Source organism: Aquarana catesbeiana, linkage group LG03, assembly GCF_042186555.1.
Source record: "Aquarana catesbeiana isolate 2022-GZ linkage group LG03, ASM4218655v1, whole genome shotgun sequence".
Classification (NCBI taxonomy): Eukaryota; Metazoa; Chordata; class Amphibia; order Anura; family Ranidae; genus Aquarana; species Aquarana catesbeiana.
In genome coordinates this window covers 475,002,878-475,022,095 of record NC_133326.1, presented here as the reverse complement: position 1 = coordinate 475,022,095, position 19,218 = coordinate 475,002,878, and the positions used below count along the sequence as shown (strand labels likewise).

The window sequence follows — 19,218 nt, the reverse complement described above, 5'->3', positions numbered from 1 at the left end:
AAAGAACAACTAAGGAGGAAATGGGACAGAGAAATTTAGCTCCAAAACAAGGGCAGTCCCTCCTAACACGGCATAGCTGGAAACTATGCATTACTTATAACCCGATACATTTAATAAACTAAAAGCTCCTTTGTAGCATTGGATTACTACACCCCAGTCTGACCACGTTATTGCTTTTGCAGAGGTTTCTATGCTAACTTGCTTTTACTGCAAAGAACCTTAAAAGACACAGAAAAACACCACTATTTTCATTGCACTGACATATTTAATAACTACGGTATTTGAAAAGATGAAAACAAACACATTTATAATATGGACCTTTCATACAAACATTATAACATCATGGGAGTGTGCAGCCTATTAAATTGGGGTGTGCGTCCTTAAGCTCAAACACATATGACTTTCTCTGCAGCCTCAGCCGCACTGGACAGGGAATAAATGGGAAGCGCTCTGTGCGTGGGGGGCAGGAGCACGCTATAGCATGTTGCTCATAAGACCAAAAACAGCCATTTAAATTTAGTGCATTTTTATTTGTCAGTAAAATTCCTTGAAAGAAAAATATCATTTTAAGATTCATCAGGAAGAAAAAACATAATTTATAATTGTCCAAGAAGAAAAATATAATTTATAAATGTCCACAAAGAAAAATATATATTTTTAATTGTCCAAAAAGTAAATGCATATTTTATATATGTGGTCAGTATTATGAGATGTGGGGCAAACATGGGCTCATGTGACAGTATTAAGTGCTTATTCTGCCCATCTCTGAAACCAGTTTGGTTCGTTTTGTGCTCTCTACTGACTCACTGTTTCCACTGCTGCTCCAGTAAAGGCTATTTTTTACCATTGCTCGAAAGTCCTCCGACATGTAATAGTATATGAAAGGATCGATACAACTGTTGAATGATGTCAAACATAATGCCACCATGAACCAGATGTACAGTTGGTTGTGACAATCTCTCTCTGTTTGCAAGTAATGAAATATAAGCATAATATTACTGGGGGTAAAGCAGAATATGAACATGACAACCACCAAAATCATGAGCCTTATCACCTGACTGTGAGATCCCTTATTCTTTGACAAGGTGACCAAAATCGACACATAACAAAACAAAATAACAATCAAAGGAATGGCAAATCCCACGATGAAGAGCACAAGGAAATATTTGGTGTACCATTCATAACCATCACAAGTCGGCCAGACATCATGGCAGGTTGTCATATTTGGAATTGTAAATGTTTTTGACTGGGGGACTACAAAGAATATTGAGACACCAGCTATTACAACCAGCCAGATTCCAGTAGAGACAAATGCATAACTTCTCCAACTTCGTAGACTCATGGCCAAAAAAGGATGGACCAGAGCAAAGTATCGATCAATGCTGATGGCCATGAGAAAGAACACAGAGCAGTACATGTTCCCATAGAACAACGCAGTGACTATCCGACACATGGTTTCCCCAAAAATCCAGTTGTTTCCCAGGAAGTGATAAACGAACTTTAAAGGCAATGGCAGTATAAACAACAAGTCTGCAGCTGCCAGGTTAATTAGTAGAAGAGTAGATGGCATCTTCTTTGATTTAAAGAGAAGTACCCAGAAAGCAATCCCATTAGCTGGAAGACCCAAAAGGAATATGACTACGTAGAAGGATGGCACAACAAGGATGGTGATGGGAAACGTTAGATAGTACTGAATATCCTTATCAAGTACCGAAGAGTTACAATTGTTTGGTATTGGGCGGAAAACTCTTGCTTCCTTCCTTTTCTCAACTGTAGAATAAAAAAAGAACAACAAAAAGTTAATACTAGGCACTTTTCTTAAAGGTTCATTTCAGGTAAACATAAAAATGAACATGGTAATACAAGTATGGTGCATAGGCTGTTAATGGCTTTTGCTTTCCACCCAGTTGGTTGAGAGTATCTGATCAAACCCTCTGCTTGTTACTAAACTGTTATTCTGGAAACAATTAAACCCAAGCTTGTAATTCTACAGTACAGGATTTCTCAACTTTGCCCATCATACAGCTTATGTCTCCTAAATATATACACCTACCCAAGCTATCATAAGAAAATAATTATGTCCTTGCTCCACCCCAGTTTATCTTATCTAAACCTAAAAAAAAAATAATTTAATATACTGCAGTGTACCAGTCCTCAACTGAAGTAGCTGCTATCATTTTTTCCAGGCTTCTTCCCTTCATTTTTATTTGGTAACCTTGCTCCTCTGAATAACACATTTCCTGGCTCTTGGTGGCTACGTTTGTATCTCCACTGTATCTATGGAAAGAACCCTGGTTGTCACCCAGGCTGGACTTCAAATACATGTCTGAATACATGACCTGAATGCCCCTGGAAGACATCTTTTGAGATGAAATGTACAGGCGTACAATGCTCATTTGTACACCTTGCTGTGCACTAAAGTTTTGTAAGTATTTATCTTTTTTTTTTTTAATCTGTTGGGTCCACTAGTTTTGGCAAGCAGTTTGATGTGATGGTGGAGGAACACCTGGAGGATTATTCTCTAAAGACAAGTCACAAGTTTTGAAGCATGGAGTATCGACACCTATGTATTTAATGTCACTGACTTAAGCACTTCATATGTTTGTGGGTTTTTTCTTTATTGTCAGTTTCTGATTGTTTTTTTACATGTGTTTTTTCATAATTAAGAGTTTAAAGTGATAGTGCAACACATTTATTTGATTCATATGTCTGCCTTTGTTTATCTCCATTACATGGGAAGTGGGGAGATTAGTAGTTTGCAGAAGAAAAATAATGTTGTTTTTTTTTGCATCTGAGCTCAAAAGTGACATGGGACTGCATTTCTGGCAAGATCAACAGGATAAAGAGAAAAAGAAACAAGATGGACTTTTGAGGTGCCAACAAACAACTCATCAATAAAAAACAATATGTTATATTATATTATTCCAAAAAGTTATTTTAAAATCATAAAATAGCACAATCAAAAAATTAGTCCTTCCTTGTGACCCTACCACAGCAAGGTGTAGACACCTAACACATCAATAAGATAGATGATTTATTAAACAATAAACAGACAGCAATTGAGGTGTCTCTGGTGGGTAGCAGACTTGCCATATCACAACGCATTTCGCGGGAGTGCCCCACTTCTTCAGGAGGTAAGGGAAGCAAGCTGTATGGGTCCAGAACCAAGGGGAGGGTGCAACACGGTCACAGGTGGATTAGATCTCTCCTTGGGGGCAGGTGTGGGGGCCTAAACACAATGGTAAATCTCCAAACGTAGTGTGAAAGCGAATGCATTAGGAGTGTGAAATTCACATAGACTTAAAGCTTTTGCTACCAACACTTCATATTCCTGATATATGCCTGCTGTATCATGTACTTGTATGGAAAAGTATCCTGTTCTCTTTTTATTGCTTCCTTTGTATGAAATCCCTGGAGCTCCTGCTAGTCCCTTTGCTTTCATATTAAAAACTGATCACACTAAGCAGGAGAATACACCATGATCAGTTCTCTAGCTATGCTGGGAACTCAGGTTGCTATACTCCAATGATCAGACTTGTCCGGACACCTCCCCCACTGCACAGCTACTTACTGGAAAGCTCAGTGTGCTGCTACTTCTCCTCCCCTCAGCTCTTATGCAGCTGAGAGCAGAGGGAATGTGATCCCTTATAAAAAGGGGGAACAAAAGGTATTTCTTTTTTTTTTTCCATCCAATTATGTTTTTTTTTTTTTTTTTTTCCAACAAAGTTTTTTATTGTAAATCAGAATGCGTACAAGTCATATCATTTGCACATATTTATACATGTATACATTGCAATGTAATTGTACGTAAAGTAAAGATGTTTACATACATGAATGGTCTGTAGTACGTTGCTTCTGATGTTCACTATTGATACTATCGTTTAATGTAGGGTATGATTATAGTATTTTCATTGAGGGGAGCTATTTCTCCAGTGGAAAGAAATTTACAGTGGTCATGAGCAGGTTTCCGAGTCCTGTAGCCATCGATCCCATATTCTGTTGTATTTGTCTGGGCACCCTCTATTGATATATATCACCCGTTTATATGGGAGTGTCCCATTTACCTCTGCTTTCCATTCTTTAGTCTCGGGTGGTAAGGAACGCATCCATTTCCTGGCTATTATCTTTCTGCATGAGAACAGGGTCTCCTGCAGAAATACCTTGGTGTATTTTTCCAGTGGGTTCGGGAACACACCTAACAGGCATTGTTTGGGGTCCAGTGCCACAGGTGAGCCCATATTGTCGTGAAGGAAGGTCACTATCTGTTTCCATAGGCCCTGTATCTGTGGGCATGACCAGAGGAGATGGTAGAACGAACTCTCTGTGGACTTACACATGGGACACAATGTTGAGCAGTTATGTTTGTATCTGGCTATCCTATGCGGGGTTAAGTATGTACGGTGTATTATATTTAATTGTGTCAACCTATCTGACAGCTTGGGAGATACTTCTTTACATGTATCCAATGCTTCTTCCCATTCCTCATCTGCTAGGTTACCCAGATCCCTTTCCCAGCGGGATTTGAGGCCGTATGCTATTTTTGTGGCTATTGGGATAGTGAGCATGTTATAGAAACAGGAGATTAATTTTTTTGGGTCTATGTCTTTTATGATTGCTATTAGAGGATTGGGGGCTGACTGTAGTGGGAGTTGTGGAAATTGTGCCTGTATTGCGTGTCTCAATTGGAGGAATCTGAATACCATATTGCTGGCCAGATGGAATTCCTCTTTAAGGGTGTCAAAATTTTTAAGGGTTCCGTTTGACCAGATATGGTGCAAGTAGAGTACACCCCTCTCCATCCAGGGTCTCGGGTCTTGGATATTGTGGAGCTCTGGTAGGCCTCTGTTACACCATAAGGGAGTGAAGTCGTTATGTCTGGGTATATTGAGTTTGTTATTTGCGAGTTCCCAGATGCATCTATATTGGTACAACAGGGATGTTTTGTGTGTGTTACCTTCGTTGGTCCTAGTGCCCATGGTGATAGCATATATGGAATCTGAGATTCCTTGGGCCCATTGTGGGCAGAGTAGCATCCGGAATCTTTCACTGTCCACCTTATCTATATGGTAAAGTTGGGAGAGTTGGGACGCAATATAGTAATGATTAAGGTCTGGAAGTGCTGTACCTCCCATGTTTGTTGGGTTTTTGAGGGTTTGCCATGCAATCTTGTGTCTGTTTTTCCCCCACACAAAGGGCTTGAGAAGGGACTCCATTATTTTAAAGTGTTTTAGGGGTATGTATGTTGGGGTATGCCAAAGTATATATAATATTTTAGGGAGTAGTATCATTTTTATTAGGTTGATGCGGCCCCATACTCCTAAAGGTAGTCTAGTCCACGATTGTGTTTTAGTTTTAATAAGGGAATATAATGGTTTGATGTTGAGTGTTATATAGTCTGCTGGGTTTTTGGAGGTATTTATTCCTAAGTATTTAATTGTGTCTACTCTTTGTAATGGCAGGGTGGCTTGGAATTCTGTGAGTGGGAAAGTGTCTACTGGTAAAACTTGGGATTTCCCCCAATTTATTTTAAGGCCCGAGAATTTCCCAAATCGTTCAATTGTCTGAAGAGCCCGGTGGAGGGAAGGACCTGGGTCCGCCAAATAGAGTAATGTGTCATCAGCGTACATGCTGATTTTTTCTGTGAGGGTTCCAGTTTTTAATCCTATGATCTCTGGGTCTGTCCGGATAGAAATCGCCAGTGGTTCCGCAGCCAGAGCATACAATAGTGGGGACAACGGGCAGCCCTGTCTCGTGCCTCTGTGGAGGTCGAACTTCTGAGACGGCCATCCATTTGCCACCACTTTGGCTGCGGGATTCTGGTATAGTAATTGTACCCATTGAATGAAGTTTGGACCAAAACCATATCGTTCCAGACAGCACCAGAGGTATCCCCACTCAACCGAGTCGAAAGCCTTGGCTGTATCAAGGGTGACTATCACTCTTGTGCCTACATTCTCATGTATAGCCTGCAGGTTTATAAATAATTTCCGTAGGTTGAAGGAAGTGTTACGTCCCGGCATGAAACCTGCCTGGTCAGCATGGATAAGGTTGAGTATCGCTTGATTGAGTCGCATGGCTAGAATTTTGGCCAGAATCTTAATATCAGCCTGTAGTAACGAGATAGGGCGGTAGGATTCCGGGTGACCCAGGTCTTTTCCCGGTTTAGGTATCAAGACAATTGTGGCCTCGCTCATAGAGGATGGGAGGGTGAATTGTTGAAACATGGCATTATAAAGGGTAAGCAGTTTGGGGGTGATAATTTCGTTGTAATGTGAGTAAAATTCTATGGGTAACCCATCGGAGCCAGGGGATTTAGATTTGGCAAAACTTGCGATTGCGGTGTCTATTTCTTCTTTAGTGAGAGGGGCTTCTAGAAGCTCCCTTTGTTCAAGCGTGAGTTGAGGGAATGTTACTCCTTCCAGAAAGGGGATCATATCGTCTGATCCCTCTTGGGTCCTAGAATTGTATAGGTCCATAAAGAACTCCCTAAATTTAGATGACACAACAGGAGGGTCTGTGATTTTTTTGTCCCTGTGGGCTATGAAGCGCAATTACCACTGGGGGTTTGTCCTCATTTCGAGCTAGAAACGCCAGGAGTTTTCCAGCTCTCTCACCCTGCTCAAAATACTTCTGTTTAGCAAAAAATAATTTCTGTCTTGCTTTTTCGTATTGGAGTTGGTTCATGATCCTAGATTGTAGTTTTAAGTGGGAGGCATTAGCTTGGGATGGGTCATTTTGATATGTGTGTTCTATGCGTGAGAGTTCAGTCTCCGCCCTCTCATATATATCTGATGAGTTCGCTTTGATCTTGTTGATGCGAGTTATTAGGGAAGCCCTGGCGTGTATTTTGAAAGTTTCCCAAACTATCAGGAAAGAGGCAGAGTCTGTGTTTTCTCGGAAGAAGGTCTCCCATTCGGCTGACAAGTCATCATCCTCTGGCAACAGCGTCAGCCAAAACGGGTTAAGGCGCCATGAAGTTGGTGGTTTATCTATATGGAAGGTGAGGGTGATCCAATATGGAGTGTGGTCCGAGAGCAGTCTAGGACCAAACTCTGTCTCAAGGAGACGTGCTAACAGATTTTGGGATATAAAAATAAAATCAATTCTTGACATGGTATTGTGTGTTGCTGAGAAGCAGGAGTATTTACGCGTGTGTGGGTGTTTATGCCTCCAGGTGTCTATCAAGTGAAAGGGTGAGAAAAGCCTGGCTAGTTTAGTATCTTTGGGGGGGTTTGTAGCAAGTGGAGTTGGTCTCAGTCTGTCCAGTTCCTCATTAAGTGTACTATTGAAATCTCCCATCCATATTGTCTGAGCTGTTGGGTATTTTGCTATAAAGGAGATTCCCTCTAGTAGTATGGAAGTGGAAAATGGGGGAGGGACATAGACTGCCAGGATTAAGAAGGGTTCCCCGTGCAATTTAGCGGATATAAATATATATCTACCTTGTGGGTCAGTGTGTAGCTCGCATAATTCAAAGTGCACTGTTTTTGCAATAAGTACCGAGACACCTCTCGAGTGTGTTGTATGGGTCGAGTGGAATGCCCAACCCACCCACGGGCGACGCAGTGTCATCTGGAGTCTACCCTCTATGTGGGTCTCAACCAGGGTCACCACATCCGCTCTTTGCTTTTTAATAAATGCGAGGGCTGCCGCCCGTTTAATTTTATCACGTAATCCCCTCACGTTCCATGTAAGGAACTTCAGTGATATTCTAGGCATTGTTGTTTGTGTCTATATATTGGTATGCTGATGTAGCTTTTAGCCCCATTGTGGCGAGGCGATGTAGGATGGTTAAATAGCAGAGATGGGTGATACAACATATTGTATTTGTCCAGTAGACACCTGATGGAACCGGGACGTGTTGGTGTTATAGATATTGCAGTTAAAGTGTGCACATTTAAGTTCAGTTTTTCAGCTCCCCTTTTCCGCTCCCCCCTCCCAGCAACGTCCCCACCCCAGTTAGTGCTAGCCTGCATCAGTAACAGATTTTTCTTTATGTTTTTGCATCTGATAGTGTGATAGAAGAAGAAATAATAAAAGGGCAATAAATGAAATGGGACGGACTTCTGTGCACTCAGCCTGAGGCTCCCTTTCCTTAGAAGAAACAGAACTGAAAGTATCAGGCTCCTAATACATCTGCAATATATCATGCTATGGGTAGCAGTTGAGCACCAGTTAAACGTAGGGTATGGCATTGTCACACACAGGTTAACCGGAGCACTTGTAGTTGAATTTGGCTTTTTAGTTTCCCCCTCCCCCTCCCCCTCCCCTGATGCGTATTCTCTCCAATTGGTCTCGGTGTGTATGCATGACAATGCTTTCCCTATGAACCCAGACTTGACGCTATATTGAAAGGTAACATATTTATATAGAAACGGGAGTTGTAATAGAATATGTTTTTGTGATTTCGATCTACACCCTTCTTTCCTTGATTGGAAAAAAGCAAAAATGGTTATATTCTTTTTGGTTATGTGATGTGACTCACTGCATGCAGCGTCTGAACACCAGTGAAACAAATGGTATGTCAGCGCCGTACGCTTGAACATTAAAACACTTACATTGAAATTCAACTTGTAGGTTTCCCCTCCCCCCTCCCCCCTCCCTGCTTTGCATCTTCCCCAACTGATGCTAGCATTCACCCATAACAAAACTTTCTGTACAGTCTCGGCCCTGACGGCATATTGAAAGAAAAAATAATGAAAGTAAAGTACTTGAAGTAGGGTGATTGTCTGCGCACCTCTAAACTTCTCCTTCCGTGGAAGAAGAGACACAGAGAGGGCTAACCTCTCTTCACTCAAGTGTGTAACTGGAGTTTGCACATTATCAAGGTTGGTGCTGTTGTGGTATTTTCTTCTTAGGCCGCCAGTTCCAGACTTGTATGGGGGCAGAGTACGCTGCACTCTGCTTGTGGACTGTAGGACTGCATCAGTCCAGAGCTCCATTGAAATGTAAAAGTAATGAGTGTAGTTCGATCATTTAGGGATTTGTCCCAGGAAAGTTCCAGCATTGTGTCTCAGAAATGATCCGCAGGATACAAACTGGATCTAAGCCCACACAGGAGAGTATACGTAGATATTTGTGTAGGCACTGTGTCTCTCTACCCCTTGGGCTATTCCTCACAACGGTAACAACTGGTGAAGTAAATAGGGGTAGGTGTTCAGTGGAAATTGATAGTGGGTTGTTGTTGCAACTATTTCAGGGGTGTGCATGTGAAAGATTAACGTATGATTACATACTCACAGACACTTTAATCCGCCTTCTCCAGGTTGCTTCTGCGTTCCAACCAGGCCATCAGCTCAGCGGGATCTTCAAAAAAGGAAACACGGCCGTCGTGTTCCACTCGGAGACGCGCTGGAAACAGCATGGCATATTTCATGTTGAGGTTTCTAAGCTTGCGCTTTGCTTCCATGAAATTTTGTCTGCGTCGCTGCACCTCCGCCGAAAAGTCAGGGAACACCGCAATTTTTACGTTGCCTAGGGGGATGTTGCCCCTTTCCCTTGCAAGTCGCAGGGCAGCGTCTCTATCCTTGTAGTTGAGCATTTTAGCTATAAAAGTACGTGGTGGGGCTCCTTGTGGCGGCGGTCTGGCGGGCATGCGGTGGGCTCTTTCAACTGTCAACATGGGGGAGAAGGCCTCTCTACCGTAGGTCTTGATGAGCAATTGCTCCAGGAAAAGCGTGGGGTCCTTACCTTCAGCCCCCTCCGGCAGACCAATGAGGCGGAGGTTACATCTCCTGCTTCTGTTCTCAAGGTCTTCTTGCTTGGAGAATAGTTGTTGGATTTGCTGCTTCATGTGGTGCACCTCCGTTCTCATTGGGGGAATAGTGTCCTCCATGTCACTGATGCGGGTTTCGGTTTCTTTAACACGGTCTCGGAGTTTGTGGAAGTCTTGTCTAATCAAGGATATATCTACCTTGACTTCTTCTATCTGTGAGGCAAGTGATGTTCTGCAGAGGGTTATTGCTTCCAGCAGCTTTTCTGTGTCTCCCGATGTGCGCTCCTCACCATGTGCAGCGTCGCCGTCATTTTCTGCCTGTTCCTCCTTGTCTTGTCGGCGGTATTGATCTAGTTTAGATGCGGCGGTTTTCTGAGCCTTCGATGGCGACATGATGTCCAGCTGTTAGGGTATCTGAGGAAATGGGGACAGGAGCTAATCTTGCTGTGTCAGTGTGTGGGGTATTACCCCTCCTTTCTCAGAGATGTTGGCAGACTGGAGCTATGCCCTGTGAGACACAGAGGGCCGAGTAGGTACTATTTGGAGGGGAAGAGCAGGGCCGTAGGCTGTGTTACAATACAGGCAGAGGAGGTAGGTGTACCAAAATGGCCGCCGGTCATAGCCTAGAGGTCTAGGCCGCAATCCAGGCCGTTCTCCCTGGGCCTTTGATGATTATGTGGGTTAGTAATCAGGGGGATGGGTGCAGTCCCGTTCTCCCAGTGGGTTATCCCGCAGCCAGGTACCTGTGTATTGATGCAGGCTTCAGGCAGGGCCGCAGACAAGGAGGACCAAGATGGCCGCGACCTCCGGTGGTAGGCCGAAGCCGCGGTCTAAATTTAATGTGCCGCCGGACGGGAGATCGCCGCTCCGTTCGGGCCGTCACGCGCTCTTTCTCCGCGGGAGCCGGATAGTTCTGCTCCAGATGTCCCAGGGACACAATCCAGCCTGTTTGTTAGTGCAGGATGTCCAGGATTAATGAGGATTAGGAGTGGTGGACGGAGCTCTGTGTCTATACGTCCTACTCCATGCTGCGTCAGGCCACGCCCCCCCCAACAAAAGGTATTTCTAATGTATTTTTATATCTATACTAAAATGTTTTGCCTTTCATTTCTATTTTAAACTGAATGGGTTGTTTTACAAGGCGATCGTTTACAATCACTTTAAACTCTTTTAGAGAAATCCAGCAAACTGAGTGGTTGTTAAACAATAAACTCAACAAGATTTTTTTTTTGTACTTGCTGAAAATGTTATTGAAAAATGAAAACTCATGTAGCCACCACATTTAAGGACTGGTAGGCTGCAATATATTTCCGTTTTGGGTTTAGTTATCTTTTAGGCATTGCACTACAAAAGGTTTTATAAATGTGATCACTTTTTTTGCTAAACTGATCTTTTACAGCTTTTTTTTTTTTTACTGTGTTGATAAAAGCCTCTTCCCCTTCAGCATTTGCTGTTTTCTAAATTGTTATAGCTATTTGTACTGTATTTTGTTAAAAATATGCTCATTTTGTAAGGAGATGTAAATGGACTTTGACAACAAAAGGTTAGCATGTCCGGTATGGCATTACGACATGGCAAATATGCAAACGTGTTTGTCTTTTATAACACTTTTTCCTAAAAATATGCCACTTTTATTTTACAATTTCACAGCCAGCTCTAAAGCTTCAGCAGCTTATCAAGGCCCTGCATGGTGTGGCAATAGGTAAAGGATGTGAAACATTTAAAAAAGTAAATTAAGTGTAATTTCTGAGTTTAGCCATATTGCAACGTTTCCTGAATTACAGAAGTTCACTGAATCACTTACTTGCAGTTACAATATTTCCTCTTGCTGGTGGATTTTTTAGGACTACAGCTGTTTTGGCTATAAACAATTTGATAGGATGTTTATGTTTGAACATACTGTATACAACATAAACTAATACTAATTCTCTGGCATCTCTGCAAACCAAAATGTTAACTTCAGAGTTAAAGTGGTAGTAAACCCTTACATAGACCCAGTGAAGTGATTGGCCTCAGGTGATACACAGCGATGAAACAAATCCTTCTTAATAAGTTGTACCTGCTTATCTGTAGTCTTCTCTCCTCTACATTTCGTTTGGCCGGCTTCTGTTAGACGAGCATGCTGGAAAACCAGTAGCCAATCGACTCCCAATCACTCTCAGCCAATAGCGGAGCGTTCTGGTGGGGGGACCGCCCCCCCCCCCCCCCTGTCAAAATACAACACCTCAGCAGGGGAGAGACACTATTCTAACATCGTATAGTTAGTACAGCGGCTCCAACCGGAGCTGACAGTTATATAGTGTGTACCAGGCTTTAAGATTCCTGCATCTACGAAAGTGATGTGGATAGAGGAATCTCCCCCACTGCACTATTGTATCCTGAAGGGGAGGGCTGGCAGCCTTAGGCCTGGGGAGCAAGTCCAGTCAAGTGGCCCATTAACACCTTGCTGACCAGCCACCGTCATCATACGGCAGCAGGTTGGCTCCCTTGTGCCCGCGGCGTGACGCCGGAGCGGATGCACGTGGCCGCGATATCTGCTGGCAACCCGCGATATCCGTCGGAAACCCACAATCGCTCCTTAGAGAGCCAGTCAATGTAAACAGACAGATCCCCGTTCTGACAGGGGAGCTAGAGAGACATCTGCTGTTCATAGTGATCAGGAACAGTGATCTCTCTCTACTCCATGTCAGTACAAACCCCCCCCCCCCACAGTTAGAAACACCTCCCTAGGGAACACTTAACCCCTAGTGTTAACCTCTTGCCTGCCAGTGACATTTTTACAGTAATCAGTGACTATTTTTAGCTCCGATCGCTGTATAAATGTCAATGGTCCCAAAAAAGTGTCAAAAGTGTCCGATCTGTCTGCCGCAATGTCGCAGTCCCGCTAAATATCGCTGATCACGGCCATTACTAGAAAAAAAAATAATGATAATAAAAATGCTATAAATCTATCCCCTATTTTGTAGATGCTATAACTTTTGCGCAAACCAATCAATATACGCTTATTGTGATTTTTTTTTAACCAAAAATCTGTAGAATACATATTGGCCTAAACCAGGAGTCTCCAAACTTTTTGAACAAAGGGCCAATTTACTGTCCTTCAGGCTTTAGGGGGGCCGGACTGTGGTCAGTGTAAGTAGAAAATGTCCCAACATCACTGGGAGTAAACAATGCCCCATTATTGGTTTTCACAGGAGGAACAGTGCCCCATGATTGGTATCAGTGGGAAGAATAGTGTCCCATGATTGGTCTTAGCATGAGGTATAGTGCCCTATCGTTGGTGCCAGTGGGAGGAAGAGTGCCCTAATAATGGTGTCAATGGGAGTAACGGCATCCCATCATTGGTCTTAGCAGGAGGAACACCATCGATAGTGTCAGTGGGAGGAAGGGTGCCTTATTAATGGTGTCAGTGGGAAGAATGGTGCCCCTTAGCAGGAGGAATACTGCCCCATCATTGGTCTTAGCAGGAGGAATAGTGTCCCATCATTGGTATTAGCAGGAGGAATGGTGCCTGTAATGACACCCCGAGTATGAAAGGGGTTAAAGCCGTTTAGGACATTCCATTTCTGAACACAAAGGCAGCTACCGAACACTCTGATCAGCTGAACAAGAACCCCATACCAATAATTCTTTCCCCCCAAATACGAGACAAGGCTCTGTCTTGAGGGTCAAACAGGAATCAACTCATTTATTATCACACATGGACACAACAGATAAAATAACTCAGAGACTCTTTCCCCCCACCCTTGGAAAACAGGGCGGGTTAGACTGTCCAATGACAATAGACACACAGGTCAGGTGAGTTCAAACTTCTCCTCAGTAAACAGTCTTAGCAGGGGGCTGCTGGAGGAATCCCCCCTCCCTCCATAGAGAGAAACATCCCATAATATCCAGAGCAGACAGACACAATAGAACATTGGAATACAGCCACACCCTAACCGATCACAGTCCACAACAAAATGAGACAATATACAATATATACATATATACAAGATTGAGTCCGATTAGTACAGATCAGACTGGATTTCTCATTCACCTCGCAAAGAGTATTGTTCCCTTAAAACCCAGGGCCGATAATCGGTCGGCAAGAGGCTGGCATTCAGTCCTCTCCAAAAGCCTCTGTCCCGGCTAGGTCTGTCACACATCTCCCCTTTAGGCAGGAGACTAACACAGGAGGAGACCCCAGACGGGTTGACTCCAAAGTTAGTCCATAGTTCCAGTCCCCCAATGCCGGTATCCACACAGTACCCCTAATAAATTGTCCCAAACAGAGCATTACTCACCCAGTCAACCTCTGCCTCTCTCAGAGAACACGCCCGCCGCTGGGGAGAGGCCTGGACTGGCCCTTCTCCCTGGAGTCTTTTCAGCCACTGGAGAGAAGACAGGGTGACTGGGCTCACTCCATCATGCTGTTGGGGATCTGGGCTGACCGCCCAGCATCCCTGGGGTATACAAGTGGAGACTGAAGTCCCATCCACTTTTGGTAGGTGAAAATCCCCCAGTGCTTGCAAGGCATGGCTGACATCCTCCTGTCCCAATGCCGCACCAATTTTTTGGGTTGTGTCAGTAAAGACCAAAGTGCCCTCCACTACCACAGGAACTCCCTCTTCTGTTAGGTGAGGGCAGAGGCTAGCAGCACTCTGCTCTGTTGCCAGCCCTTCTGCTGGGTTGCTGTGAGTGGAGACCGCAGTCCCATCCACCGATATCAGCTCAAGCTGCAGCTGTGAGGTGCAGATTGCATTCTCTCCTTGGGTCCTGATCTGCTGCTCGGGAGTGACCACCACCTCCTCACCCTGGGCCTCCAGAACTGCCACAGGTGTGGGGCAGAGGTCTTGGACCCTCTGTCCGGTGGCCATCGCTTCAGCTGCAGAAGTTTCTGGTGACGCCACCGATGCTGCTGGCAGAAAATACCATGTCTCTGTCAGTATTGTGGGAGAAAGGCAAACTGCCTCTTCTCTCCGGGAGGCTGAAGCTGCTGTTGGGCAGAGGTTAGCAGAGCTCTGCCCTTTTGTCAACACTTCAGCTTTGGAGATGGCAATCTCCGGAGTTTCCACTGCTGATTCTCTGGCATGCTGCTGAACGCATTATAGCAGTTTCCTGTATGCCCTTTCCAGATGATGTTCCTTCCTTAGCAAATAGTCTAGATCAGGTTTAAGCTCCGAGACCCCTGCAAGACTGAGCATAGCCTCTCTGTATCCTCGCAGGTCCTCAAGGGCAGGTTCCCCTTCATCGCCATACACAAAATAATCTGAAAGGCTCTCCCACAGCAATCCAGGGCCACCAAAGTCATATCCCTCCGGAGAGCATTCTGTTGTCTCCACTAAATATTCCTCCTCCGCGTGCCATTTCAGAGCCCGATACCGATTGTCCAGCTCTATTTCCGGCTGGACCAGCCTGTCCAACTCAGTCACCCATTGCTCCTGGGGCCGCTCTGCCAGGAATTGCATCCGTATCTCCCGTTGTTCACTGGCCTGCTGCTCTGGGGTTGGAAAGCACTTGCCCTGTCGCATACCAGCAACCTGGAGGGCTCTAATCCAGTGTCTTACCTGAATCTTCTGCCTGAGCTCCAGGTATTCATCCGCAGACACAGTCCTGGGGATTGCTGAAAGGACAATCCACAGCAGCCCCGGGAACTTTGATGCCGGATCCATATCTCCGCTGGGGTGACTGAAGTCTGCTATGCCGATCTTGGATCCAGGTAGAGGTTTGGACGTCTTCAGAGCCAGGAAGCACAATCCCGCTGCTGCCAACCAGTTGTGACGAACCCCTGTCCTCAAACAGGTCTCTGTCCACCGTAAATGCTTCCTCTGTCCAGAACCAGCACTATCCAAGATCCTTTCGCCCACCCAGTCACCAGACAACACCAGTCTTGGAGTGGCAAACAACAAACTCATTTATTATCACACATGGACACAACAGATTAAATGACTCAGAGAATCTTTCACCCCACCCTTGGAAAACAGGGTGGGTTAGACTGGCCAATGACAATAGACACACAGGTCAGGTGAGTTCAAACTTCTCCTCAGTAAACAGTCTTAGATGAACAAAATGAGACAATATACAATATATACATATAAACAAGATTGAGTCCGATTAGTACAGATCAGACTGGATTTCTCATTCAGCTTGCAAAGAGTATTGTTCCCTTAAAATCCAAGGCCCATAATCGGTCGGCAAGAGGCTTGCATTCAGTCCTCTCCAAAAGCCTCTGTCCCGGCTAGGTCTGCCACAGTGCCCCATCAATGTTGTCAGTGGGAGGAAGGGTGCCCTATTAATGGTGTCAGGGGGAGGAATGGTGCCCCATTATTGGTCTTAGCAGGAGGAACAGTGCCCCATGATGGGTAACAATGAAAAGAATAGTGCCCCATCGATGGTGTCAGTGGGAAGAATAGTGCCCCATCATTGGTCTTATCAGGAGGAATAGTGCCCCATCCATGGTTTCAGTGGAAGGAAGGGCGACCCATCATTGGTGTCAGTTAGAGGAATAATGTCTCAAGGGCCAAGTAGAGGCAAGCAAAGGGCCGCATCTGGCCACAGTTTGGAGACCACTGGCCTAAACTGATGAAGAATTTTTTTGGGATATTTATTAAAGCAAAAAGTTAAAAATATTGTTTTTTTTCAAAATTGTCGCTCTTTTTTTGTTTATAGCGTAAAAAAAAAAATTGTAGAGGTGATCAAATACCACCAAAAGAAAGCTCTATTTGTGGGGAAAAAAGACATACATTTTATTTGGCTACAGCGTCACTTGACCGTGCAATTGTTAGTTAAAGCAATGCATTGCCGCATCGCAAAAAATGGCGTGGTCATGAAGTTAGTAAATCCTTCTGGGGCTGAAGTGGTTAAACCACCAAATCAGCTCACCATCACCAGCGCCCATAAATGCAGCCTCACCTGTGCCCATCAACGTAGCCTCACCAGTGCCCATCAATGCAGCCTCACCAGTGCCCATCAATGCAGCCTCAGCAATGCCCATCAATGCAGCCTCACCAGTGCAGCCTGATGAGTGCCCATCAGTGCAGCCTCACCAGTGCCCATCAGTGCAGCCTGATCAGTGCCCATCAATGCAGCCTCACCAGTGCAGACAGTGCCCATCAGTGCAGCCTGATCATTGCTGCCTCACCAGTGCAGACAGTGCCCAGGCATCAGTGCAGCCTGATCAGTGCCCATCAATGCAGCCTCACCAGTGCAGTGCCCATCATCAGTGCAGACAGTTCAGCCTCACCAGTGTAGACAGTGCCTAGGCATCAGTGCAACCTGATCAGTGCCCATCAATGCAGCCTCACCAGTGCAGACAGTGCCCATCAGTGCAGCCTTATCAGTTCCTAATCAATGCAGCCTCACCAGTGCAGACAGTGCCCATCAGTGCCGCCTCACCAGTGTAGACTGTGCCCATCAGTGCAGCCCGATCAGTGCAGACAGTGCCCATCAGTGCAGACTCACCAGTGCAGTGCCCATCAATGCAGCCTGATCAGTGTCCATCACTGATCATTCTTGTGGGATAGCGAACTCACAGTTTTATGTAGTATAGCAAATCTCTGCACGTCTGTCCTAGCCCTCAGTGCCCACTGCAGAAGTGGTGGGCTCCCAATTAGAATTGGCAAATGCAGCAGGAAGGGCACTATGGGCTCGACGGGTCTGTCCTTGTCTTCTTGGTGGCTGTGGCACACTAGTTGTGCTAGCTACCTCACCAGCTTGAACTGCATTTATGGGACTCGCCACGTCAGCACGTGTTACTGCAGTGCTGGCTTGACTACGACCAGGGTGTACTAGGCCGCTGGTGCTTGCCAGTTCACTGTTCAAGGATGAGTACTGGCTCTCTGCTCCATACGAGAGCCCTGCAGCTCTTGCACCTCAACGACAGCAGAAGAATGGGGTCAGGTACGCCTGACCTTAGCAGGGACCACAACTCCGTCGTCAGAGCTATCTGTCAGGGTGCCGCTGCTGTCTACAGGATCGTAGGGGGTTAAACCTTTATTGGGTAATATACAGCGGGTGCCCTGATGCTATAAAAAACAAACTAACCAGGGTCACCCGTAACACTAATATGGTGATCACTGGTGACAGGGGGTGAAAGGGTTAACTGGGGACAATCACGGGGTTAAATACGTTATTAGGTAGTATATGGGGGTACCTGACGGTGAAACTATTCAACTAACTGGCTAACTAGCGTCACCCGTGACACAAACACGGCGATCGATTAGTGACACTGGCGACAGGGGGTGAAAGGGTTAACTTGGGGTGATCAAGAGGTTAAACCTATGTTACGAGGATTTAGGGGGGTAACCTAGACCTAATGGGGGCTACTACTAACTGCCCTAACACTTATTTCAGTCACAAATGACATCAATGCAGTGATCAGTGAAAAATCTGAAAATTGCAATTGGTGACACAGTGACAGGGAGTGTAGGAGTTAACTGGGGGGGGTGATGGGGGGGTGGCAAGTGTACCGGTGTGTACTGATGTTAGTGTAGTGTTGGTGCAACTCACGGTTAGAGTCCAAATACACTTCGATGTATGACTGGGTTACATTCACATGAAGCACTGAGGGCTCAGTTCAAAACAGCAGAAACAAAATGCAGTGGTGGCCCATTAGGGGTGCCCGGGCGCCGCCCCCTCTCTCCTCTTCACCCCCTATATGCAGTGGATAGATTCATGCCTAGCATGAATCTATCCACTGCCGCCCCCTATTCATGCATCTGGCCCCTTTCGAGACACCGGGCACATGAATTACAGCGGCCAGGTTTTGTTTTTTTTTTTTTAAACATCTGATTAGAGCTAGGTGATAGGGTAAGTCCCGGGCAGACAGTGGGCGGGGGCCCTCCTGGATCAGTCTGCTCCGCTGAGGGGGGGTGAGGTGGCTATGTGCATCTGTGCGCGCACGGGGGGGGTGTTGCTTGATGAGTTTGCTGGCGGGGGGTTGCTGGATGAGCACACTGGCATGGGGGTTGCTAAATGAGGGGGGGATTGCTGGATGAGTCCGCTGGGGGGGGTTGCTGGATGAGGGGGGGATTGCTGGATGAGTCCGCTGGGGGGGGGGTTGCTGGATGAGTCCGTGGGCAGGGGGGGTGCTGGATGAGTCTGCTGGCGTGGGGGGGGGCTGGCTGAGTCCGCTGGTGGGGGGGTGCTGACTGAGTCCCGGGCACATGAATTACAGCGGCCAGGTTTTGTTTTTTTTTTTTAAACATCTGATTAGAGCTAGGTGATAGGGTAAGTCCCGGGCAGACAGTGGGCGGGGGTCCTCCTGGATCAGTCTGCTCCGCTGAGGGGGGTGAGGTGGCTATGTGCATCTGTGCGCGCACGGGGGGGGTGTTGCTTGATGAGTTTGCTGGCGGGGGGTTGCTGGATGAGCACACTGGCATGGGGGTTGCTAAATGAGGGGGGGATTGCTGGATGAGTCCGCTGGGGGGGTTGCTGGATGAGGGGGGGATTGCTGGATGAGTCCGCTGGGGGGGGGGTTGCTGGATGAGTCCGTGGGCAGGGGGGGTGCTGGATGAGTCTGCTGG

At 45.9% G+C, this 19,218-nt stretch overlaps 1 protein-coding gene across 1 annotated transcript in view; it reads right to left on the bottom strand.

The window, feature by feature from the left end:
- Positions 1–509: 509 nt before the first annotated feature.
- Positions 510–19,218, bottom strand: part of LOC141132502 (proteinase-activated receptor 3-like) — a 49,607-nt gene continuing 30,898 nt past the window's right edge. The window contains exon 2 of the mRNA XM_073621027.1: positions 510–1,770. Within this exon, the coding sequence (XP_073477128.1) occupies positions 743–1,770 (1,028 nt within the window). The 3' untranslated portion in view covers positions 510–742. The remainder of the gene's footprint in view (positions 1,771–19,218) is intronic.